Raw genomic sequence first — 18,752 nt, forward strand, 5'->3', positions numbered from 1 at the left:
CGCACTTTTATTATTTCATTATTTTTTATTTGCAATTTTACTTTTTATCCGAACCCTTTCACTGTATTTCTTTTGCACTATCTTTCTGTGCGGAGTTTGCATGTTCTCCCCGTGACTGCGTGGGTTCCCTCCGGGTACTCCGGCTTCCTCCCACTTCCAAAGACATGCACCTGGGGATAGGTTGATTGGCAACACTAAATGGTCCCTAGTGTGTGAATGTGAGTGTGGATGTTGTCTGTCAATCTATGTTGGCCCTGCGATGGGGTGGCGATTTGTCCAGGGTGAACCTCGCCTTCCACCCAAGTCCAGCTGGTATAGGCTTTAGCACCCCCGCGACCCCAGGAGGGACAAGCGGTAAAAAATAGATGGATAAATGGATATCCTGTTTAGCTTATGCAATGTTTATGTTCTTTTTTTTGTTTGTTTGCGCTATGCTTTTTAACCTAAAGCACTTTGGTGCAATTTTAAAATAGTTGTAAACGTGCTATATAAATAAAGATGCCTGGCCTTCCCTAAATAAATGACTGAAGAAAGTTGTTGAAAATGTGGCGATAATACTCCGTTTTTTTTTTAATCCATCCCTTGTTTTTGTTTATATTCTCATTCCCTTGACCTCATAAAAAAGCAATTTTATACAAAACATAAACTATCACAGATTATGACGTCACAAAGCTTTGTTGTAAAAACAAAATGCAAGTCTAAGAAGTGCCGTCATTTCGCGCATGCGTAAACCGATCGTGTCTTCCTGTGCGAATGAGTTGGGAAAACCAGCACCAACAGAATGGAGACGGAACAATGCCTACATTTGTTTCGTAACTCTAAACACAAGTCAACGACGGAAGGTTCGTCACTTTTGTGCTTTGTTAAAAATATGTTATTGACGGAACTCGACGCTAAGCGAATGCTAGTTAAACATCCACACAGCTAGCTCATCATGCTATCGTGCTCATTACATTATAGCTAAAGTAGATATACAACAATCTTCATCGTTGTGCGCTTTTTGTAAATTTTACGATAAAATGACGAACTAGTTTGTGGAAAATGGATGTGATAGGGTCCATGTGAATGTAACATTTATGGTGGCTGATAGGGGCAAACGCGCAGCGACTTCCAGGCCACCGTACTTAATGGATCTAAATCAGGGGTCTCAAACTTAATTTACCTGGGGGCCACTTGATGCAGAGTCTGGGTGAGGCTGGGCCGCAAGAAAAGATTTATTTAAAAAAGTTTGCATACTAGTGATTTAGGGCTATATAAGTAAACATTGATTGATACTCCTCAGCATGTCTAGTTATATAATGACGTTTCAAATTGTATTCCTTTCTCTGTACAAATAAGACACGTCGGGGTGTCCCTGTGCTCAACAAAGAAATATTGCATCTCCCACTTTTCCTACAATTTTCTTTACTCATCACTATCCCTTCTCTTCACTGCAGGCTTTGAAAAAGACGTGTTTGAGGTTGTGAAATATATTTGAATGTATCCGACGCACGGAGAATAATGTTATTTCCGCAATGTCTGTCGTTCCGCTTTTCTTCCCTACAGCAACACGGTGGACAGCGGAAAAGTACCGAGATAGCGAGTGCAAAAAAGTGACGGCTCCCGGGGTGTTATCCGGCATCATATAGAAATATACGTAATGTTCATCGTGTGAGGCAATGCAAATTAAACAATAAAAAAAAATAAAAAATAACGGTTTGAATTGGTCCAGGTTATCAGGGACCGTTATTACTGACGGACAGGTGTCATGGTCTGACTGCAGCTGGGCATGTAATAAAACCCTCGTCTCCATGGCAACGTCTCTGTCGCGTTCACTCACTTGCTACTTGTCCACTAACGCAGGGGTAGGCAAACCAGAACGTTCAAAGAGCCATTTTGGACCCAAATAACACAACCCTGTCAACCGCCATTCATATAAAACTCGCGAGCCACACTAACATTAAACTTTCATATTATAGTGGGGGTCGCAAACTATCGTCTCGCGGGGTGCAATTGGCCGCGTGTCTGAGACCCCTGATCTAAATGATATAGAATACAATAGAATACAAAGTACTTTATTGATCCCTGGGGGAAATTCAGCACCATAGTTCGCTCACAATAGACAATAATAATAATAAATAATATATAACATATATTATATATATAATATATGAATAATATAAATATATTCTACATTTAAGTGCAGTCAAGAAGGAACATATGCATTATACAGTCTGATGGCTGTCGGTATGAAGGACCTCCTGTGTCGTTCCGTGTTACATTTTGGGAGTCTGAGCCTTCCACTGAACGTGCTCATTCTCTCCGCAAGGTCCGAGTGTAGTGGGTGGGAGGTGTTGTCCATAATGGCTAGGAGTTTTGCTAGACTTCTCCTCTCTGACACCACCGCCAGAGAATCCAGCTCCACTCCCACCACGTTACTGGCCTTCTCTACCAGTCTGTTTGTGTCCCTCACTCTTAGCCCGCTGTCCCAGCAGGCCACGGCGTGCAAGAAGGCGCCCGCCACCACCGGCTCGTAGAACATCTTCAACGTCTTTGTACAGACGTTGAAGGATCCTAGCCTCCTAAGGAAGTAAAGGCGGCTCTGTCCCTTCTTGTAGAGTGCCTCAGCGTGTTTTGACCCATTCAGCTTGTTGTCCATGTGTACTCCGAGGTATTTATAATCCTCTACCATGTCCACATCGACCCCCCTGATGGAAACAGGGGTCGCTGAAGTACTCCTCCTCCTTCCCAGGTCCACAACCAGCTCCTTGGTCTTCGTCACATTGAGCTGGAGGTGGTTCTTTCCACACCATGTGTCAAAGTCCTCCACCAGTGCCCTGTATTCCTCATCATCACCATCCTCAATACAGCCCACTATACCAGAGTCATCAGAAAACTTCTGAAGGTGGCAGGACTCTGATTGATAGTGGAAATCGGTGGTGTAAATGGTGAAGAGGAAGGGGGAGAGGACGGTGCCCTGTGGGGCCCCGGTGTTGCTGACCAGCCTGTCAGACACACAGTCCTCCTAAAACACATGGCACATAAATGGCGTGTAAAATTAAACTATACAACTCAGGGCGACAAACCAAGCAGTCCAGTTGCCAACGATTGAACACCCTGAGATGACAATGACCTGGATGAATGAGAACCTTCATAGGTATAATGATACTAAAATTTTTATTTGGGAAATAAATATTTAGCAGATTTTTCAGAGCTCTTTTAAATTTAAATATACATTACAAGGTCTCGAATCGTGACGCATCGATGGTTCCTAGTTTTTTCTAGTACAAGACGTTGCTGCATGTTTGCCTTTGTCGGCCACCGTAATAAAGCTATTAAAAATGTTTTCTGAATAAACAGCAACATATTCCATACATCCATTTTCTACCACTTGTCCCTTTCGGGTTGGCGGGGGCTGCTAGACCTTATCTCAGCTGCATTCGGGTGGTAGGCAGTGTACACCCTGGACAAGTCACCACCAGGGCCAACACAGATAGACAGACAACATACACACTCACATTCATATTAATTACGACAAATTAGACTTGTAGGATATTATTTGAAACATTAACGCACCGTGTCTTTTGGGGACGTTATACATTCAAACCGCTATTTAAAATTAAAATTAAAAGTATTTCTGAGAAATCAGTAAAATAGATTTTTTTCAAAATAAAACAATTTTATTCATTTTTTAAATTTATTTTCTGTAGTTCCTCTTTGTAGACAATTCCTGCGCACTCCTCTCAGTGATTCCTGCTGAAAAGGCAAATTGTTAGGTTCCCTGCTCAGAGCACAGATTTTAATTCCAGTGGTTAGAAAGATCTCTCTTTTGTGCTTTCGAGACACTTCATTTTTGAGTCATTGAGCCAATATCTCTGAATGTGCCAATCTCTTTCTAACTTTACCTTAATATTTTCAAACATAGAAATTATCTAACACCACAATTTACTCAATCTTATTAAACAAATACTATGGGGAGATACTGCAATTACATAAACACAGCAGTATTAAAACATTTGCATGACAGAAATGTGACGAGTTGATGGAAGGAAACAAAACAGAGGTTTCTAGAAACATGGAAGCTAAACCTGATCGTCCATCTTGGATTTCATTCTAATGCAGATTCCTATTTATTAATGTGTTTGTTGTGGCCTGCCATGAATACATATGAACCGCCACAAACAGATTTGTTCATTTTAAATTGACATGCATAATGGACAAATATGCAAATTGGACAATGCAACTCAATGCCACAGATGTTTTTCAGTCCTGTGGGTTGTGCTAACATTAGATTTTTTAATCGATTGAGCTCTAAAATTGTGAGATGTTAGGATAAACACCTTTTTTTGCCAAAAGTCAGCCAAATGTCTACTGGGCATCTCGCTCAAGGAGGAACCTCCTTCTGGTCTGTCTCCCCTGGTAGCCTCCCTAACTTTTGTTTGGCGAATTGTGTTTTATGGTTCGGATCAATTGTATTGCGCGTTTGAATGTAGCTGTGTTTGCCCCCGTCAGGATATTTTATTGACAAGAACGTGTGTCTGTCAGTTTTACCTGCAGATGTTAGAAAGGTGATTGTTGGAGAAGACAAACAGCAGGGTTGTATCTCCAGGCTGGAACAGCAGGAAGACATGGAAGAGGAAGAGGGGGAGGCTGACGTCAGCAATTCCCATGTGAAGACTGAGGAAGAGCAAGTCGAGTGGTCACAGCTTCATCACAGAGAGGAGGAGACGCTGAGGTATCGCGATGCTCTTGTGGGAGGAAAACCTTTTTCTTGCTTGCTTTGTGGCAAAAGCTTTTCTCGCAAAGGACACCTGATCACGCACACACGAACTCACTCCGGAGAGAAAACATTTACTTGCTCAGTGTGCGGCAGAAACTTCTCAGATAAGAGCAACATGAAGACACACACAAGGACGCACTCTGAGGAAAAACCTTTCACTTGCTCTGTTTGCGGCAAAGGATTTTCTGTCAAGAGATATTTGGTGTCCCACATGAGGATACACACGGGAGAAAAACCTTATTCTTGCTCAGTGTGCAACGCAGATTTCAGTTACCGCATGTCGCTGGTGCTGCACATGAGAACGCATACCGGAGAGAAACCTTACACTTGCTCGGTTTGCGCTAAAGGTTTCTGCCAGAAGGGACAGCTAAGAGCACACATGAGGACGCACACGGGAGAAAAACCTTTTTCCTGCTTGTTCTGCGGGGAGCTGTTCTCTCAGAAAGGACACATGATGTCTCATGCGAGAACACACTCGGGAGAAAAACCCTATTCATGCTCATTTTGCGGGAAGGTTTTCTCTGATAAGCGAAACATGACAATACACACGAGAAGACATGCTGATGAGGAGAAGTGTGTGTGTGATGGATGATGGCCGCCTCTGGTGACAACCACATGATGCTGACAGAAGATGACAACTTCCATGAGTAGCACCAGCAGACATCTTCATCTCTGTAGATTTTCCTTACAAATGTTTTAAGATTAGTCATCATGTGATCCTATACAAAGTCCTGAAACTCTGGCAAATCAACACATCCACATTCTGTTTTTAAATGAGCTTATTTATATACAAAACCCATTTCCATATGAGTTGGGAAATTGTGTTAGATGTAAATATAAACGGAATGAAACGATTTGTAAATCCTTTTCAACCCATATTCAATTGAATGCACTACAAAGACAAGATATTTGATGTTCAAACTCATAAACTTTATTTTTTGTTGCAAATAATAATGAACTTAGAATTTCATGGCTGCAACACGTGCCAAAGTAGTTGGGAAAGGGCATGTTCACCACTGTGTTACATCATCTTTTCTTTTAACAACACTCAATAAACATTTGGGAACTGAGGAAATTAATTGTTGAAGCTTTGAAAGTAGAATTATTTCCCATTCTTATTTTACGTAGCGCTTCAGTCGTTTAACAGTCTGCTGTCATATTTTACGCTTCATAATGCGCCACAAATTTTCGATGGGAGACATGTCTGGACTGCAGGCGGGCCAGGAAAGTACCTGCACTCTTTTACTACGAAGCCACGCAGTTGTAACACGTGCTGAAAGTGGCTTGGCATTGTTTTGCTGAAATAAGCAGGGGCGTCCATGATAAAGTTGCTTGGATGACAACATATGTTGCTCCAAAACCTGTATGTACCTTTCAGCATTAATTGTGCCTTCACATATGTGTAAGTTACCCATGCCTTGGGCATTAATACACCCCCATACCATCACAGATGCTGGCTTTACAACTTTGTGCCTATAACAATCCGGATGGTTATTTTCCTCTTTGTTCTGGAGGACACCATGTCCACAGTTTCCAAATATAATTTGAAATGGGGACTCGTCAGACCACAGAACACTTTACCACTTTGCATCGGTCCAACTTAGATGAGCTCTGGCCCAGTGAACCCGGCGGCGTTCCTTGGTGTTGTTGTTGAATGGCTTTTGCTTTGCATAGTAGAGTTTTAACTTGCACTTACAGATGTAGCGACCAACTGTAGTTACTGACAGTGGTTTTATGAAGTGTTCCTGAGCCCATGTGGTGATATCTTTTACACACTGATGTCGGTTTTTGATGCAGTACCGCCTGAGGGTTCAAAGGTCCGTAATATCATCGCTTTAGTGCAGTGATTTCTCCAGATTCTCTGAACCTTTTGATGATTTTATGGACCGTAGATGGTAACATCCCTAAATTCCTTGCAAATGTTGTTCTAAAACTGTTCGACAATTTGCTTACAAATTGGTGACCCTCGCCCCATCCTTGTTTGTGAATGACTTAGCATTTCATGGAAGCTGCTTTTATACCCAATCATTGCACCCACCTGTTCCCAATTAGCCTGCACACCTGTGGGATGTTCCAAATAAGTGTTTGATGAGCATTCCTCAACTTTATCAGTATTTATTGCCACCTTTCCCAACTTATTTGTCACGTGTTGCTGGCATCAAATTCTAAAGTTAATGACTATTTGCAAAAAAAAGAAATTGTTTATCAGTTTTAACTTCAAATATGTTGTGTTTGTAGCATATTCAATTGAATATGGGTTGTAAATGATTTGCAAATCCTTGTATTCCGTTTATATTTACATCTAACACAATTTCCCAACTCATATGGAAACGGGGGTTGTACTTATACTAAAACACCACAAAAGATAGCAAATTATGCGGAAAGTAGAACAAAGATTAACAAAATTATTTACTATTCCGTGCAAAGACATGCACCTGGGGATAGGTTGATTGGCAACATTAAATTGGCTCTAGTGTGTGAATGTGAGTGTCAATGTTGTCTGTCTATCTGTGTTGGCCCTGCGATGAGGTGGCGACTTGTCCAGGGTGTACACCGCCTTCTGCCCGATTGTAGCTGAGATAGGCACCAGCGCTCCCCGCAACCCCAAAGGGAATAAGTGGTAGAAATGGATGGATGTTTGAAAATAAATGCTGCTGCATATAGGTTTTCATAGATACATGATCTACACATTGGTACTTTAGCCGTAATTGCGATGTATGGTGGGTTGCATATGACTTCACAACTGTTTTCTTCTTCGCGGCTTAATTCACATGATGGTCAAGCAGCTTGAGCATAGCATTAAATCAAGTGAGAGTGAATGGAGAGTTTAATCAGAAAACGCTGAATTCCTGTTCTGTTCTGGGGTGTTCCAGTTGTTCATACAGAGTGATAGGAAATAGCTTTCATAGAGTCCCTAAAGAAGTGGCTCCTAAAAGTAATAAAGTCAGGGGAAAAACGAAAGTGCTTTGAAGGAAATAGCTCTTAAAAATATCACTTTTGCCATCTTGTGGAATACAATCAAACTACTTGTGTCTGCAACGATGACTTTGTAAAATGTTTGTTTGGAGTTTGCATGATCTCCCCGTGACTGCCTGGGATTTTTCCGGGTACTCCAGCTTCCTCTCACCTCCAAAGAAATGCACCTGGGGATAGGTTGATTGGCAACACTAAATTGGCCCTAGTGTGTGAATGTGAGTGTGAATGTTGTCTGTCTATCTGTGTTGGCCCTGCAATGAGGTGGCGACTTGTCCAGAGTGTATGCCACCTTCCGCCCGAAAGCAGCTGAAATAGGCTCCAGCACCCCCCGAGACCCCGAAAAGGACAAGCGGTAGAAAATGAATGGAGGAACGTTTGACAAACTTTCTGTGATGCAATCGACTTTACTCTGTACTATTAGTAGTGTTTGAGAGCAGAACTAAATGTGAAGAAAGGACAATACATCGCATGAGTTTTTTGTTATTTTGTTGTTGTTATGCCTAAATATAAACATGCTTGTGCAAATAAACTAATGTCATGTTAAGTCCTCGTAATAAATATTGTAATTGTTGGTACAATCCACCATATTTTTGTTGTCGATTTTCATAACAGTAACTAAAAGCTTAGTTGTGCAGGAAACCAGGTGCTTTATTCGACATTGGTGACCACATTATAGCGTCTTTGGAGCAATTTGCTAGCATTAAGAACATATCCTTAATAGAATTAATAAACTAGATAAATACATCTCTTGTAGGCTCAACAGCATACATTAAATCTTAATATTACTATTAAACATTGCTGAAAAACAGGGATAAATAAAGCTAAATAATGGGGGGGAAAAAACTTCACAGCATAAAATAACTACAAACAAGGATTGTAGATTCGATTAATTTTTGTAGCGGGAAATCAACTTCAAACGTCACTTTTTCTCATTAGCATCACGATCACAGCAGCAAAGTTGGACGTGTCCATATAAATCCATCTTTGTCTTTCACAGATTGTTTAATTGTGTAAAGACATGATCTGCCTTCAATCTTTTCTTGTCTAAATACCGAAGGTGTGAAGCGAGGTAGCAGTAACATCTTGGTGATGATAAATTATTTAAATCTTTTTAACAAATATTTTTCATTAGAGTGTAAAAATTTCACTCCATCCCATTTTAAATATGTTTTCATGATTGCTTGTATATTGGCCTCTAAATCTTTCAAAATAAGCCTATATATGCAAGGATTCAGGTAAATAAACAGTTGCGTACTAGGCCCTAGGGCAGACATGGACATACTACGGCCTGTTGAACATTTTAATCCGGCCCGCAGAACCTGTCCAAATTATAGATTTTTTTTTTTTTTTTTTTTTACAAAAAACTCTTATCAATCTGTTGAATCGCTTAAGCCGCTGAAATCCGAGTCTGAATGCGAGCTAATGTCGCTATATCTTACTGTGGTATCCACCATGTTGTTTGTATTGGCAGCACTGTATGACGTCACAGGGAAATGGACAGTTGCATCGCAAATAGCGAAAATCAAGCACTTTAAAGCTTTTTTTAGGGATATTCTGGGAGATGTAAAATTTGGAAAAAAACTTCGGAAAATAAAACAAGCCACTGGGAACTGATTTCTATTGCTTTTAAACCTTTTGAAATTGTGATAATGTTCCCCTTTAAGGCTTCTGCCTCCCGTATGCGTTTTCAGCGCTTGACTATCATTAAGGAGGAGCCACCCATTAAATTATATTATTAAATTACATTTCATATTATTATCGTCGGTAAACCTCGTACATTTCACTATATCCCTGTAATACTGCGTTTCCCATGGCGCTCATTGACCTTTTTGGCCTGTGGGATATTACTCCCCTTGATTGATTGATTGATTGAAACTTTTATTAATAGATTGCACAGTTCTGTACAATTGACCACTAAATGGTAACACCCGAATAAGTTTTTCAACTTGTTTAAGTCGGGGTCCACGTTAATCAATTCTGTTTAGCTTTGTCCTGTGAATCCCCTCTGTAAAAATTAGCTTATCAAAGCAAAGAAAAGTGGACAGTGAGTGCTCATTATTTAATGCAGAGTGGACAACAATTTTTTTTTTACTGAAGTCCGATCAAGGCTGTGTGTCTGATATGTCAAGAAACTGTCGCGGTTTACAAAGAGGACAATATCAGCCGCCAATTTGTTACAGAAGATGCTAACTTTGTTTGGCTCGACCTACGTCTGTGAGCAGACATTCAGCGTCATGAACATCAACAAATCCCGTCACAGATCCAGGTTAACTGACCAGCATCTCGGAGCTATCCTGAGAAGTGCCACAACCAAACTCACTCCAGACTTTGATGCATTGGCCAAAAAGGGAGATCAACAACACTGTTCCCACTGAAACTGTGAGTTTCTCTGCTGTTATTTTGTGATAATCAAATGTAAATAACTCAAGAAAATCAAATGTATATTGTGAATTTCTCTACTGTGTTTATTCTTAATCAAATTAGATTAATGCATTTGAAAAAAAAAATGTACAATGAGCCTTGCTGCTTACTCATGATATGGTACATGTTTGTAGGCCAAATCCTCTCATGTAATGGTTTTTACATGTAATTTATATTATTTCACACAAACACTCCATCCATCTGTTCCTGGCCCGGCCCCCCTGTCAAATCTTAGAACCCAATGTGGCCCTCCTGGCAAAAAGTTTGCCCACCCCTGCTCTAGGGGCTCTAGACTAGGGTTTTTCAACCTTTTTTGAGCCAAGGCACATTTTTGGCGTTGAAAATATCTGGAGGCACACCACCAGCAGACATCATTAAAAAACGAAACTCAGTTGACAGTAAAATGTCGTTGTCGCAATTGTTGGATAGGACTTTAAACCATCACCAACTATGTATCAAAATAGCTTTTGTTTCAAAGTAGCTCTGTCACCACCTGTCACATCACATCATTTTTTGCTTTTTTCCTGTGTGTAGTGTTTTGGTTCTTGTCTTGAGCTCTTATTTTGGTGGCTTTTTCTCTTTTTTTGGTATTTTCCTGTAGCAGTTTCACGTCATCCCTTTGAGCGATATTTCTCGCATCTACTTTGTTTTAGCAATCAAGAATATTTCATTTGTTTTTATCCTTCTTTTGGGGACCTTTTTTTGATTGTCTTGTCATGTTCTGATGTACATTGTGGACGCCGTCTTAGCTCCACAGTAAGTCTTTGCTGTTGTCCAGCATTCTGTTTTTCTCTACTTTGTTGCCAGTTCCGTTTTAGTTTTGTTCTGCATAGCCCTCCCTAAGCTTCAATGCCTTTCGTTTATTTTTGGTTTAAGCATTAAACATCTTTATACCAGCACACTGCTTCCCGCTGTTTCCGACATCTACAAAGCAATTAGCTACCGGCTGCCCCCTACTGATACGGAAGAGTATTACATGGTTACTCTGTTGATCTCTAGACAGCACCGACACTCAACAACAATACTTAATTTGCAGACTATAATTACTGGTTTGCAAAAAATATTTCTAACCCAAATATGTGCATGCGGCTCTTTGATCACTCTGGTGTGGCTCAGCTGTATACTTGCCGACCTTCCCGAATTTACCGGGAGATTTCTGACCTCAGTGCCTTTCCCTAAAATTGCCTGGGGTATGCATACTGCGATTTTCACTCGGACAGCAACATTGAGTTTGTGCTGTGGTGGTAATACTCATAACATCTTCTAATACATGTAGTTGTGCCCGCTGTTACACAACACTATGTGCGTGCCAGCCGGTCAAGTATTGTGTGAAACCTCTATTACAATCATCCAGCGCAAGGCATACTTGATCAACAGCCATACAGGTTACACTGAGGGTTGTGATATAAACAACTTTAACACTCGCCACACTGTGAACCCACACCAAACAAGAATGACAAACACATTTCGGGAAAACATCCGCACTGTAACACAACATAACAAATACACAGAATCCCATGCAACCCTAACTCTTCCAGGCTACATTATTCACCCCAGCTAGCACCAAACCCCGCCCCCCAACTCTGCCCACCTCAACCGACGCAGGGAGGGCAAAATGGGGAGGGGGGTGGGGGGGGGGGCGGGGGGGGGGTGGTAGGGGGGTGTAGAATGTAGGCTGGAAGATTTAGGGTTGCATGGGATTTTGAGTATGTGTTATGTTGTGTTACACTGCGGATGTTTTCCCGAAATGTGTTTGTCATTCTTGTTTGGTGTGGGTTCACAGTTTGGCACATATTTTTAACAGTGTTAAAGTTGTTTAAACTGGCACTCTCAGTGTGACCTGTATGGCTGTTGAACAAGAATGCCTTGCAGTCACATACATGCGTCTACTGAAGCTAAATACAACACGTGACTTGATTGGTAAGCTGTTTGTACAAGTTGTGCTTAAGACAGTGCCATCGAAGCACACCCTTAATTTTATTGTAAGAGTATTACTCAGCAGACGTCTAAGGGAATAGTCACTCTGTAACCCGCGAGTCTACTGGACAAATCGGGAAGATTTGTATGCGTGATGCTAATAAGGGCCATCCTAATAAAACTCACTGGCCGCACTAACATCAAATCCTCATAATTAATTGCGGGCCGCGTGTCCGAGTCCCCTGGTTTATACATAGCACAAAGCAAAAAAAACCAAAAACTCTGTATACAGTGTTATTTCATTATAAATTTCAAGAGTTGTGGCTCCCATTATTTCCTTTATTTTGTGAAACAGTCAAAATGGCTCTTAGAGTGGTAAATGTTGCCGGCCCCTGATCTAGATGCCCCCATCTCCCAAATTCAGAGGTTTCAAGGTTGACAAGTATGGTTTCACCACATGTTGATTTTATTTTGAAAAGGCATTGGCACGAGAATATGTATTTTCTTGTTAAACTGCAAAGTAGACTGTCAAGCTGGACTTGTCAATTAGCCCGTGCTCACGTGACAATTTGTTGGTGTTATTTCAAAATAAAATCTATCGCGTTCCCTTTTTGATTAAAAATGTATCCGCGTAATAGCTTTTACCTGTACATTATGATAAACCATATGAATATTAATAATCAATCCGAATATATTAACCGTAACTGTGGTTTCACGATGTGACAAGAACGCTGTTGGTTCCCGTTGTTTATTTTATTTTGAAAAAACAAATGGGAGGTACAGAACATGTACTTCCTTATAATGGATGACGAGGGAGTGCACTGTCACAAGTGATCTCAATCGATCATTATAAAGGAAGAAGAAATGGAAAGACGTGTGCAATTGAGTTTACGTTTCCAACCTAATTCGAAAGCGGAAGGTTTGTAATCGCTGTAATCTCAAATTGTGTTTTATGAGCACAGTGGATACCCAGTGCTATGCTAAGGCTAGCTAAGCGGCGACTAATATTTGTAGCCGCAGCTGTGCAACATGTGCAATGACACTTTATTGAACGCTTATTTATATTTATTCACACACGCACACACACTGCGTTTGTATTGCATCAATAGACTACCTTTACAAATCGCCCGTGATTAGGAAAATCGTTCTAATTTTTATCACAAAAGATAACCATAACCTCTCGATGAAGTGGCGACTTATCCAGGGTGTACGCCGCCTTCCGGACGATTGTAGCTGAGATAGGCGCCAGCGACCCCAAAAGGGAATAAGCGGTAGGAAATGGATGGATGGATGAATAACACATAAATATTAGGGCTGTCACGTGGTTACTTTTTAAAATCAGTTTAATCACACTCTTCAACTTTGGTTAATCATGATCAATCGCAGCTTCCTATTTGCTTGCATTTATAACATTTGCTTAAGAAAATACCCCAATATTTGGATACAAATGTAATCATGTCATGCGGGAATGTTTATGATTGTTATACTGAACTGCAAGTCATTGATTTGCTCAAAACTTGGTGACAGTAAGTATACTAAGAATTAAGTGTACATTTTGAAAGTCTTAGCTATAATGTCCATGGTTCTCGCCTGGAAAAGGGTGGAATGCCATCTCCGGGTTGGGGAGGAGACCCTGCCCCAAGTGGAGGAGTTCAAGTACCTAGGAGTCTTGTTCACAAGTGGCGGAAGAGTGGATCGTGATATCAACAGGCGGATCGGTGCGGCGTCTTCAGTAATGCGGACGCTGTGTCGAGCCGTTGTGGTGAAGAAGGAGCTGAGCCAGAAGACAAAGCTCTCAATTTACCGGTCGATCTACGTTCCCATCCTCACCTATGGTCATGAGCTTAGGGTCATGACCGAAAGGATAAGATCACGGGTACAAGCGGCCAAAATTAGTTTCCTCTGCCGTGTGGCGGGGCTCTCCCTTAGAGATAGGGTGAGAAGTTTGTCATCCGGGAGGAACTCAAAGTAAAGCCGCTGCTCCTCCACATCGAGAGGAACAAGTTGAGGTGGTTCAGGCATCTGGTCAGGATGCCTCCGTAACGCCTTCCTAGGGAGGTGTTTAGGGCACGTCCAACCGGTAGGAAGCCACGGGGCAGACCTAGGACACGTTGGGAAGACTATGTCTCCCGGCTGGCCTGGGAACGCCTTGGGATCCCCCGGGAAGAGCTAGACGAAGTGGCTGTGGAGAGGGAAGTCTGGGCTTCCCTGCTTAGGCTGTTGCCCCCGCGACCCGACCTCGGATAAGCGGAAGAAGATGGATGGATGGATAGCTATAATGTTTGCTGGCTTACCTACTGTACATTACCTTTTGCATTGTATTATTAATATTATGTGTTGTCTACCTTGTACTTTTTTATGTAATTCCCTGAAATAAATGGGAAAAAAATGAATGAATGAAATTAAATGTAGCAGACTATTAATATATGGACTATATCAATGAATAAATTAAGAAAGGCCTCATTAAACAGTGTGACATAATTTATAATTTACATCTGCATTTACTCTTCCCTAGTTTAACCAGTTATTTTACCAGACGAGCATTTTTACTTCTTTATACGACAGTGCTGGTCTTTTTTTAATTAGCTCAGTTTTATCCAAAGTTGCGTGGGAGTTTGAAGGCCGTAAAGCACAGCACGTTAAATACACTGGGGTGTGACGTGATCATTGCATGTGCAATGTGTGCCACCTTCTGGCAGTCCAAACAAACACTGTGATTAATTTTCTTTTTTTTTTTTTTTTATTAATCACAGGCGTTAACCTGTTAACGTTGATAGCCCTAATGTTATCCGTCCATGTGTCCTAATTTTATTCCTTTATTTATTCATGTCGTGTGTGTGTCTGTGCCTCAGCTTTACCATCAGACGTGTTCAAAGTGATTGTTGGTGAAGACCAGCAGCAGGATTGCAGCTCCAGGGTGGAGCAGGAGGAGCCACAACCCCCCCACATCAAGGAAGAAGATGAGGAGGCTCACGTCGCCAAGTTCCGTATGAAGAGTGGAGGTGATGAAGAGCAAGCTCAGTCGTCCCAGCTTCATCGTCGCAGCCGAGACTGCCGAGAAGGAGCTGAAGCAGACTTTCATTCAGGTCCGGTCTCGGATTCTGATGACACCGACTCTAATGACGATTCCAAAGTGGACAAAAAGCAGTTCCGCTGCTCTGAATGTGACAAAATATTCGCTAATAAGTATCAGCTGGTCTACCACATTAGAACGCACACCGGAGAAAAGATCATCTGCTGCGTGTGCGGCAAGGACTTCTCCAGCAAGAGCAATCTGAGGACTCACATGAGGACGCACTCGGCGGAAAAACCGTTCACTTGCACTGTTTGCGGCAAAGGATTCTCAGTCAAGAGATATTTGATGTCCCACATGAGGACGCACACAGGGGAAAAACCTTATTCCTGCTCGGTGTGCAATGCAGATTTCAGTTATCGAATGTCGCTAGTGCTGCACATGAGAACGCACACCGGAGAAAAACCTTTCTCTTGCTCGGTGTGCGCCAAGAGTTTTTGCCAGAAGGGACAGCTGAGAGCGCACATGAGGACGCACACAGGAGAAAAACCTTTTTCTTGCTCGTTCTGCGGGAAGACTTTCTCCGAACGTGGACACATGATCTCACATGTGAGAACGCACACCGGGGAGAAACCGTTCTCCTGCTCGCTGTGTGGGAAGCTGTTTGCCACGAAGAGGAATATGATAATACACACGAGGACTCACACTGGAGAGACACCTTTCAGTTGCACTGTGTGTCACAAAAGATTCCCACACAAGTACCAGATCACCAGACACAAGTGCGTGCATGACAGCAGCAGCAGTCAATGATAGCTGGACATGTCTTCACAAATGTCTTTGTACTCAATTGAAGTAACTTCTAATGACGTACTCACAATTTTCCATTCGTAACGTGATGAACTTTGGCGCAACACCCGCTCTTGTGCTTATATTGTGCTATTTTACTGCAATTTCCCTGACTTTGGATATTATTTCCACTCTCACGTTGAGTATTTCTGTTTATTTCCACTGTAAAAACGGGAGGTTGTCATTACTGTATTTTCCGGGCTATAGAGCACATGGGTATTTAACCCTCACACACCAAATTTTAGAAAAAATAAATATTTTAACGTTTATTAGCCTCACCAAACTATAAGCCGCAGATATATACAGGTACGAAAGATTTTGCAAATGTTTATTCACATACCTTAATTGTTTCCAAACAGTGCACATGGTAGTAAAACGGCGGATAAAAAAAAAACAGAAGTCTTTGTCATGGACCCACTAGCTGCGGAAACTAGCTCTCCAATCAGCTAAACAGATTTAACAACTCCACGGTGACATTTTGGTGAATTTACTGAACGGAAACCACACAAAAACAATGCCGTTGTAAGTTATTAATACTAACACTGACACTTGTAAACGTGTTAACATATTGCTTAGGCTAACAACGCTGGCTTGATTACATTACAATCGCACACACACACATGCGTAAAAACATTCCTACAGACATCACACATAGGATGGTTTCATAAGTATTACTTGTTTTAGTTATATTGTAAGACTTAGAAAAGTTGCTTGGAGTGATGAATGAAGAATCCTTTGCGAGCCAAAATGCTACAGATCAGTCCTTCTCAAATAGTCGGGTGGGGCGTGTAACCTCGGGGGAACATGTTTTTTTTTGTCATACCAGAATATGTTCACGTGTATGTAGCGTACGGCTTCACTGTAACCACGGTGGGAGGCGAGGAAACGCTGGTGTGTCGTTCCTTTTAATGTTAATAAACTTACAAAGTTATGCAAAGGTGTAATTATAAAACAAATATAGACAAATTATACTATTTATAGTCACAGCGGAAAGTGGGGTGTGGGCACAAAATATTTTCTTCTCCCTAGTTGAGAAGCACTGCCATAGAGGAATACTTCCACAGGGTTTAAAACATGGGAGAAAGTAATGGCTTATAATCCGGAAAATATGGTATTCACTGGGAGGAGCAACAGCATCAAAATAAAAGTTAGTAAATGTAGTGATGGTTTTTTTTTACTGTTGGATAACGTTCTTTGTATTTCATTTCCATTATGAAATATATTGGTTATCATTCATAACTGGTGAGGAGCGATCACATTTGGACTCATGCCAATCCCCAGACCACCTCTTCAAAACCGTGTCAAAGAAGGGGAAAGGTGCTGTACTTGGGCTCGTGTCAGTGCACTCACTCTTGCTAAATACCCTAAATAAAGTAAACCTGTCAAGTGATGTAAATGTTGGTTCTTGTCACTCAATAAATACTTTGTCTCAGTCGTCCCACTTTATACAGTATTTCCACTTAAGTCTTTTGAGTGAATAAGTGCATTTACACTCTATTCACAGTACAACAAAATGCAGTGCAATGTCGGCAACCGGATGTTGCACTTCGAATGTTGAGTGCAGAGATGAACACTTACTACACACAGGTGTTTCTATCTTGGCTACAAGCTGAAGGGGAGAGACTAACTTGAAATGATGGTGCTTGAGAAGCAACCCTTGAACAAAGGAAGAGGGTGAACAGCAAAAGCATAAGGCATATTTAGCCATTTGGGGGCCCAAGGGAAACCTTGTCATTGGGGCACATTCCATTAGAAATACAACATTGTAATTTAGCATGTTGTTCCATACAACCGTGAGAGCTGCACAATAAATAATTGGTTGATTGAAACTTTTATTAGTAGATTGCACAGTTCAGTACATATTCCGTACAATTGACCACTAAATGGTAACACCCGAATACGTTTTTCAACTTGTTTAAATTGGGGTCCATGTTAATCAATTCGTGGTACAAATATATACTATCAGCATAATACAGTCATCACACAAGTTAATCATCATAATATATACATTGAATTATTTACATTATTTACATGCCGGGGGGTGGGATGAGGAGCTTTGGTTGATATCAGTACTTCAGTCATCAACAGAGAAATGGACATTGAAACAGTGGCATGGCGTAGTGGGTAGAGCGGCCGTGCCACAAACCTAAGGGTTGCAGGTTCGCTTCCCACCTATTGACATCCAAGTCGCTGCCGTTGTGTCTTTGGGCAGGACACTTCACCCTTTGCCCCTGGTGCCGCTCACACTGGTGAATGAATGATGAATGAATGATAGGTGGTGGTCGGAGGGGCCGTAGGCGCAAACTGGCCGCCACGCTTCCGTCAGTCTACCCCAGGGAAGCTGTGGCTACAGATGTAGCTTACCACCACCAGGTGTGAATTAATAATGGGTTCCCACTTCTCTGTGAGCGCTTTGAGTATCTAACAATAGAAAAGTGCGATATAAATCTAATCCATCATCATCATCAGTGTAGGTCTTACTTAGTAGGATATGTACAGCGAGCAGAGAACATAGTGAGTTCAGATAGCATAAGAACAAGTCTATACATTACAAATACATTGGATTATTTACCTTAGGTTATTTACAATCCGGGGAGATGGGATCGGAATGGAGGAGGGTATTAGTAAAGGGTTGAAGTTGCCTGGAGGTGTTGTTTTAGAGCGGTTTTGAAGGAATATAGAGATGCACTTACTTTCACACCTGTTGGGAGTGCATTCCACATTGATAGAAAGAGAATTAGTTAAGACCTTTGTTAGATCGGAATCTGGGTTTAACGTGGTTTGTGGAGCTCCTTCTGGTGTTGTGGTTATGGCGGACAT

The 18,752-nt window shown here is 41.5% G+C and overlaps 1 protein-coding gene across 1 annotated transcript; it reads left to right on the forward strand.

Moving 5' to 3' along the window:
• The first annotated feature begins 714 nt into the window (after nt 1-714).
• Nucleotides 715-17,378, forward strand: LOC133558431 (zinc finger protein 84-like). The gene is made up of 3 exons (XM_061909817.1): nt 715-842; nt 4,525-5,349; nt 14,926-17,378. Exons 1-3 carry the CDS (start codon nt 782-784, stop codon nt 15,894-15,896), a joined length of 1,857 nt encoding a protein of 618 aa, XP_061765801.1. The 5' UTR covers nt 715-781; the 3' UTR covers nt 15,897-17,378.
• The last annotated feature ends 1,374 nt before the right edge of the window (nt 17,379-18,752 follow it).

This window comes from Nerophis ophidion, linkage group LG08 (assembly GCF_033978795.1).
Source record: "Nerophis ophidion isolate RoL-2023_Sa linkage group LG08, RoL_Noph_v1.0, whole genome shotgun sequence".
NCBI lineage: Eukaryota > Metazoa > Chordata > Actinopteri > Syngnathiformes > Syngnathidae > Nerophis > Nerophis ophidion.

Excerpts from the sequence above, each read along its gene's own strand:
- LOC133558431 (XM_061909817.1), top strand. The coding sequence starts at position 782 with ATGGAGACGGAACAATGCCTACATTTGTTTCGTAACTCTAAACACAAG. Across the intron at positions 843-4,524 it reads ACACAAGTCAACGACGGAAG|TTTTACCTGCAGATGTTAGA; the intron begins GTTCGTCACTTT and ends TGTGTCTGTCAG. Across the intron at positions 5,350-14,925 it reads GAAGTGTGTGTGTGATGGAT|CTTTACCATCAGACGTGTTC; the intron begins GATGGCCGCCTC and ends TCTGTGCCTCAG.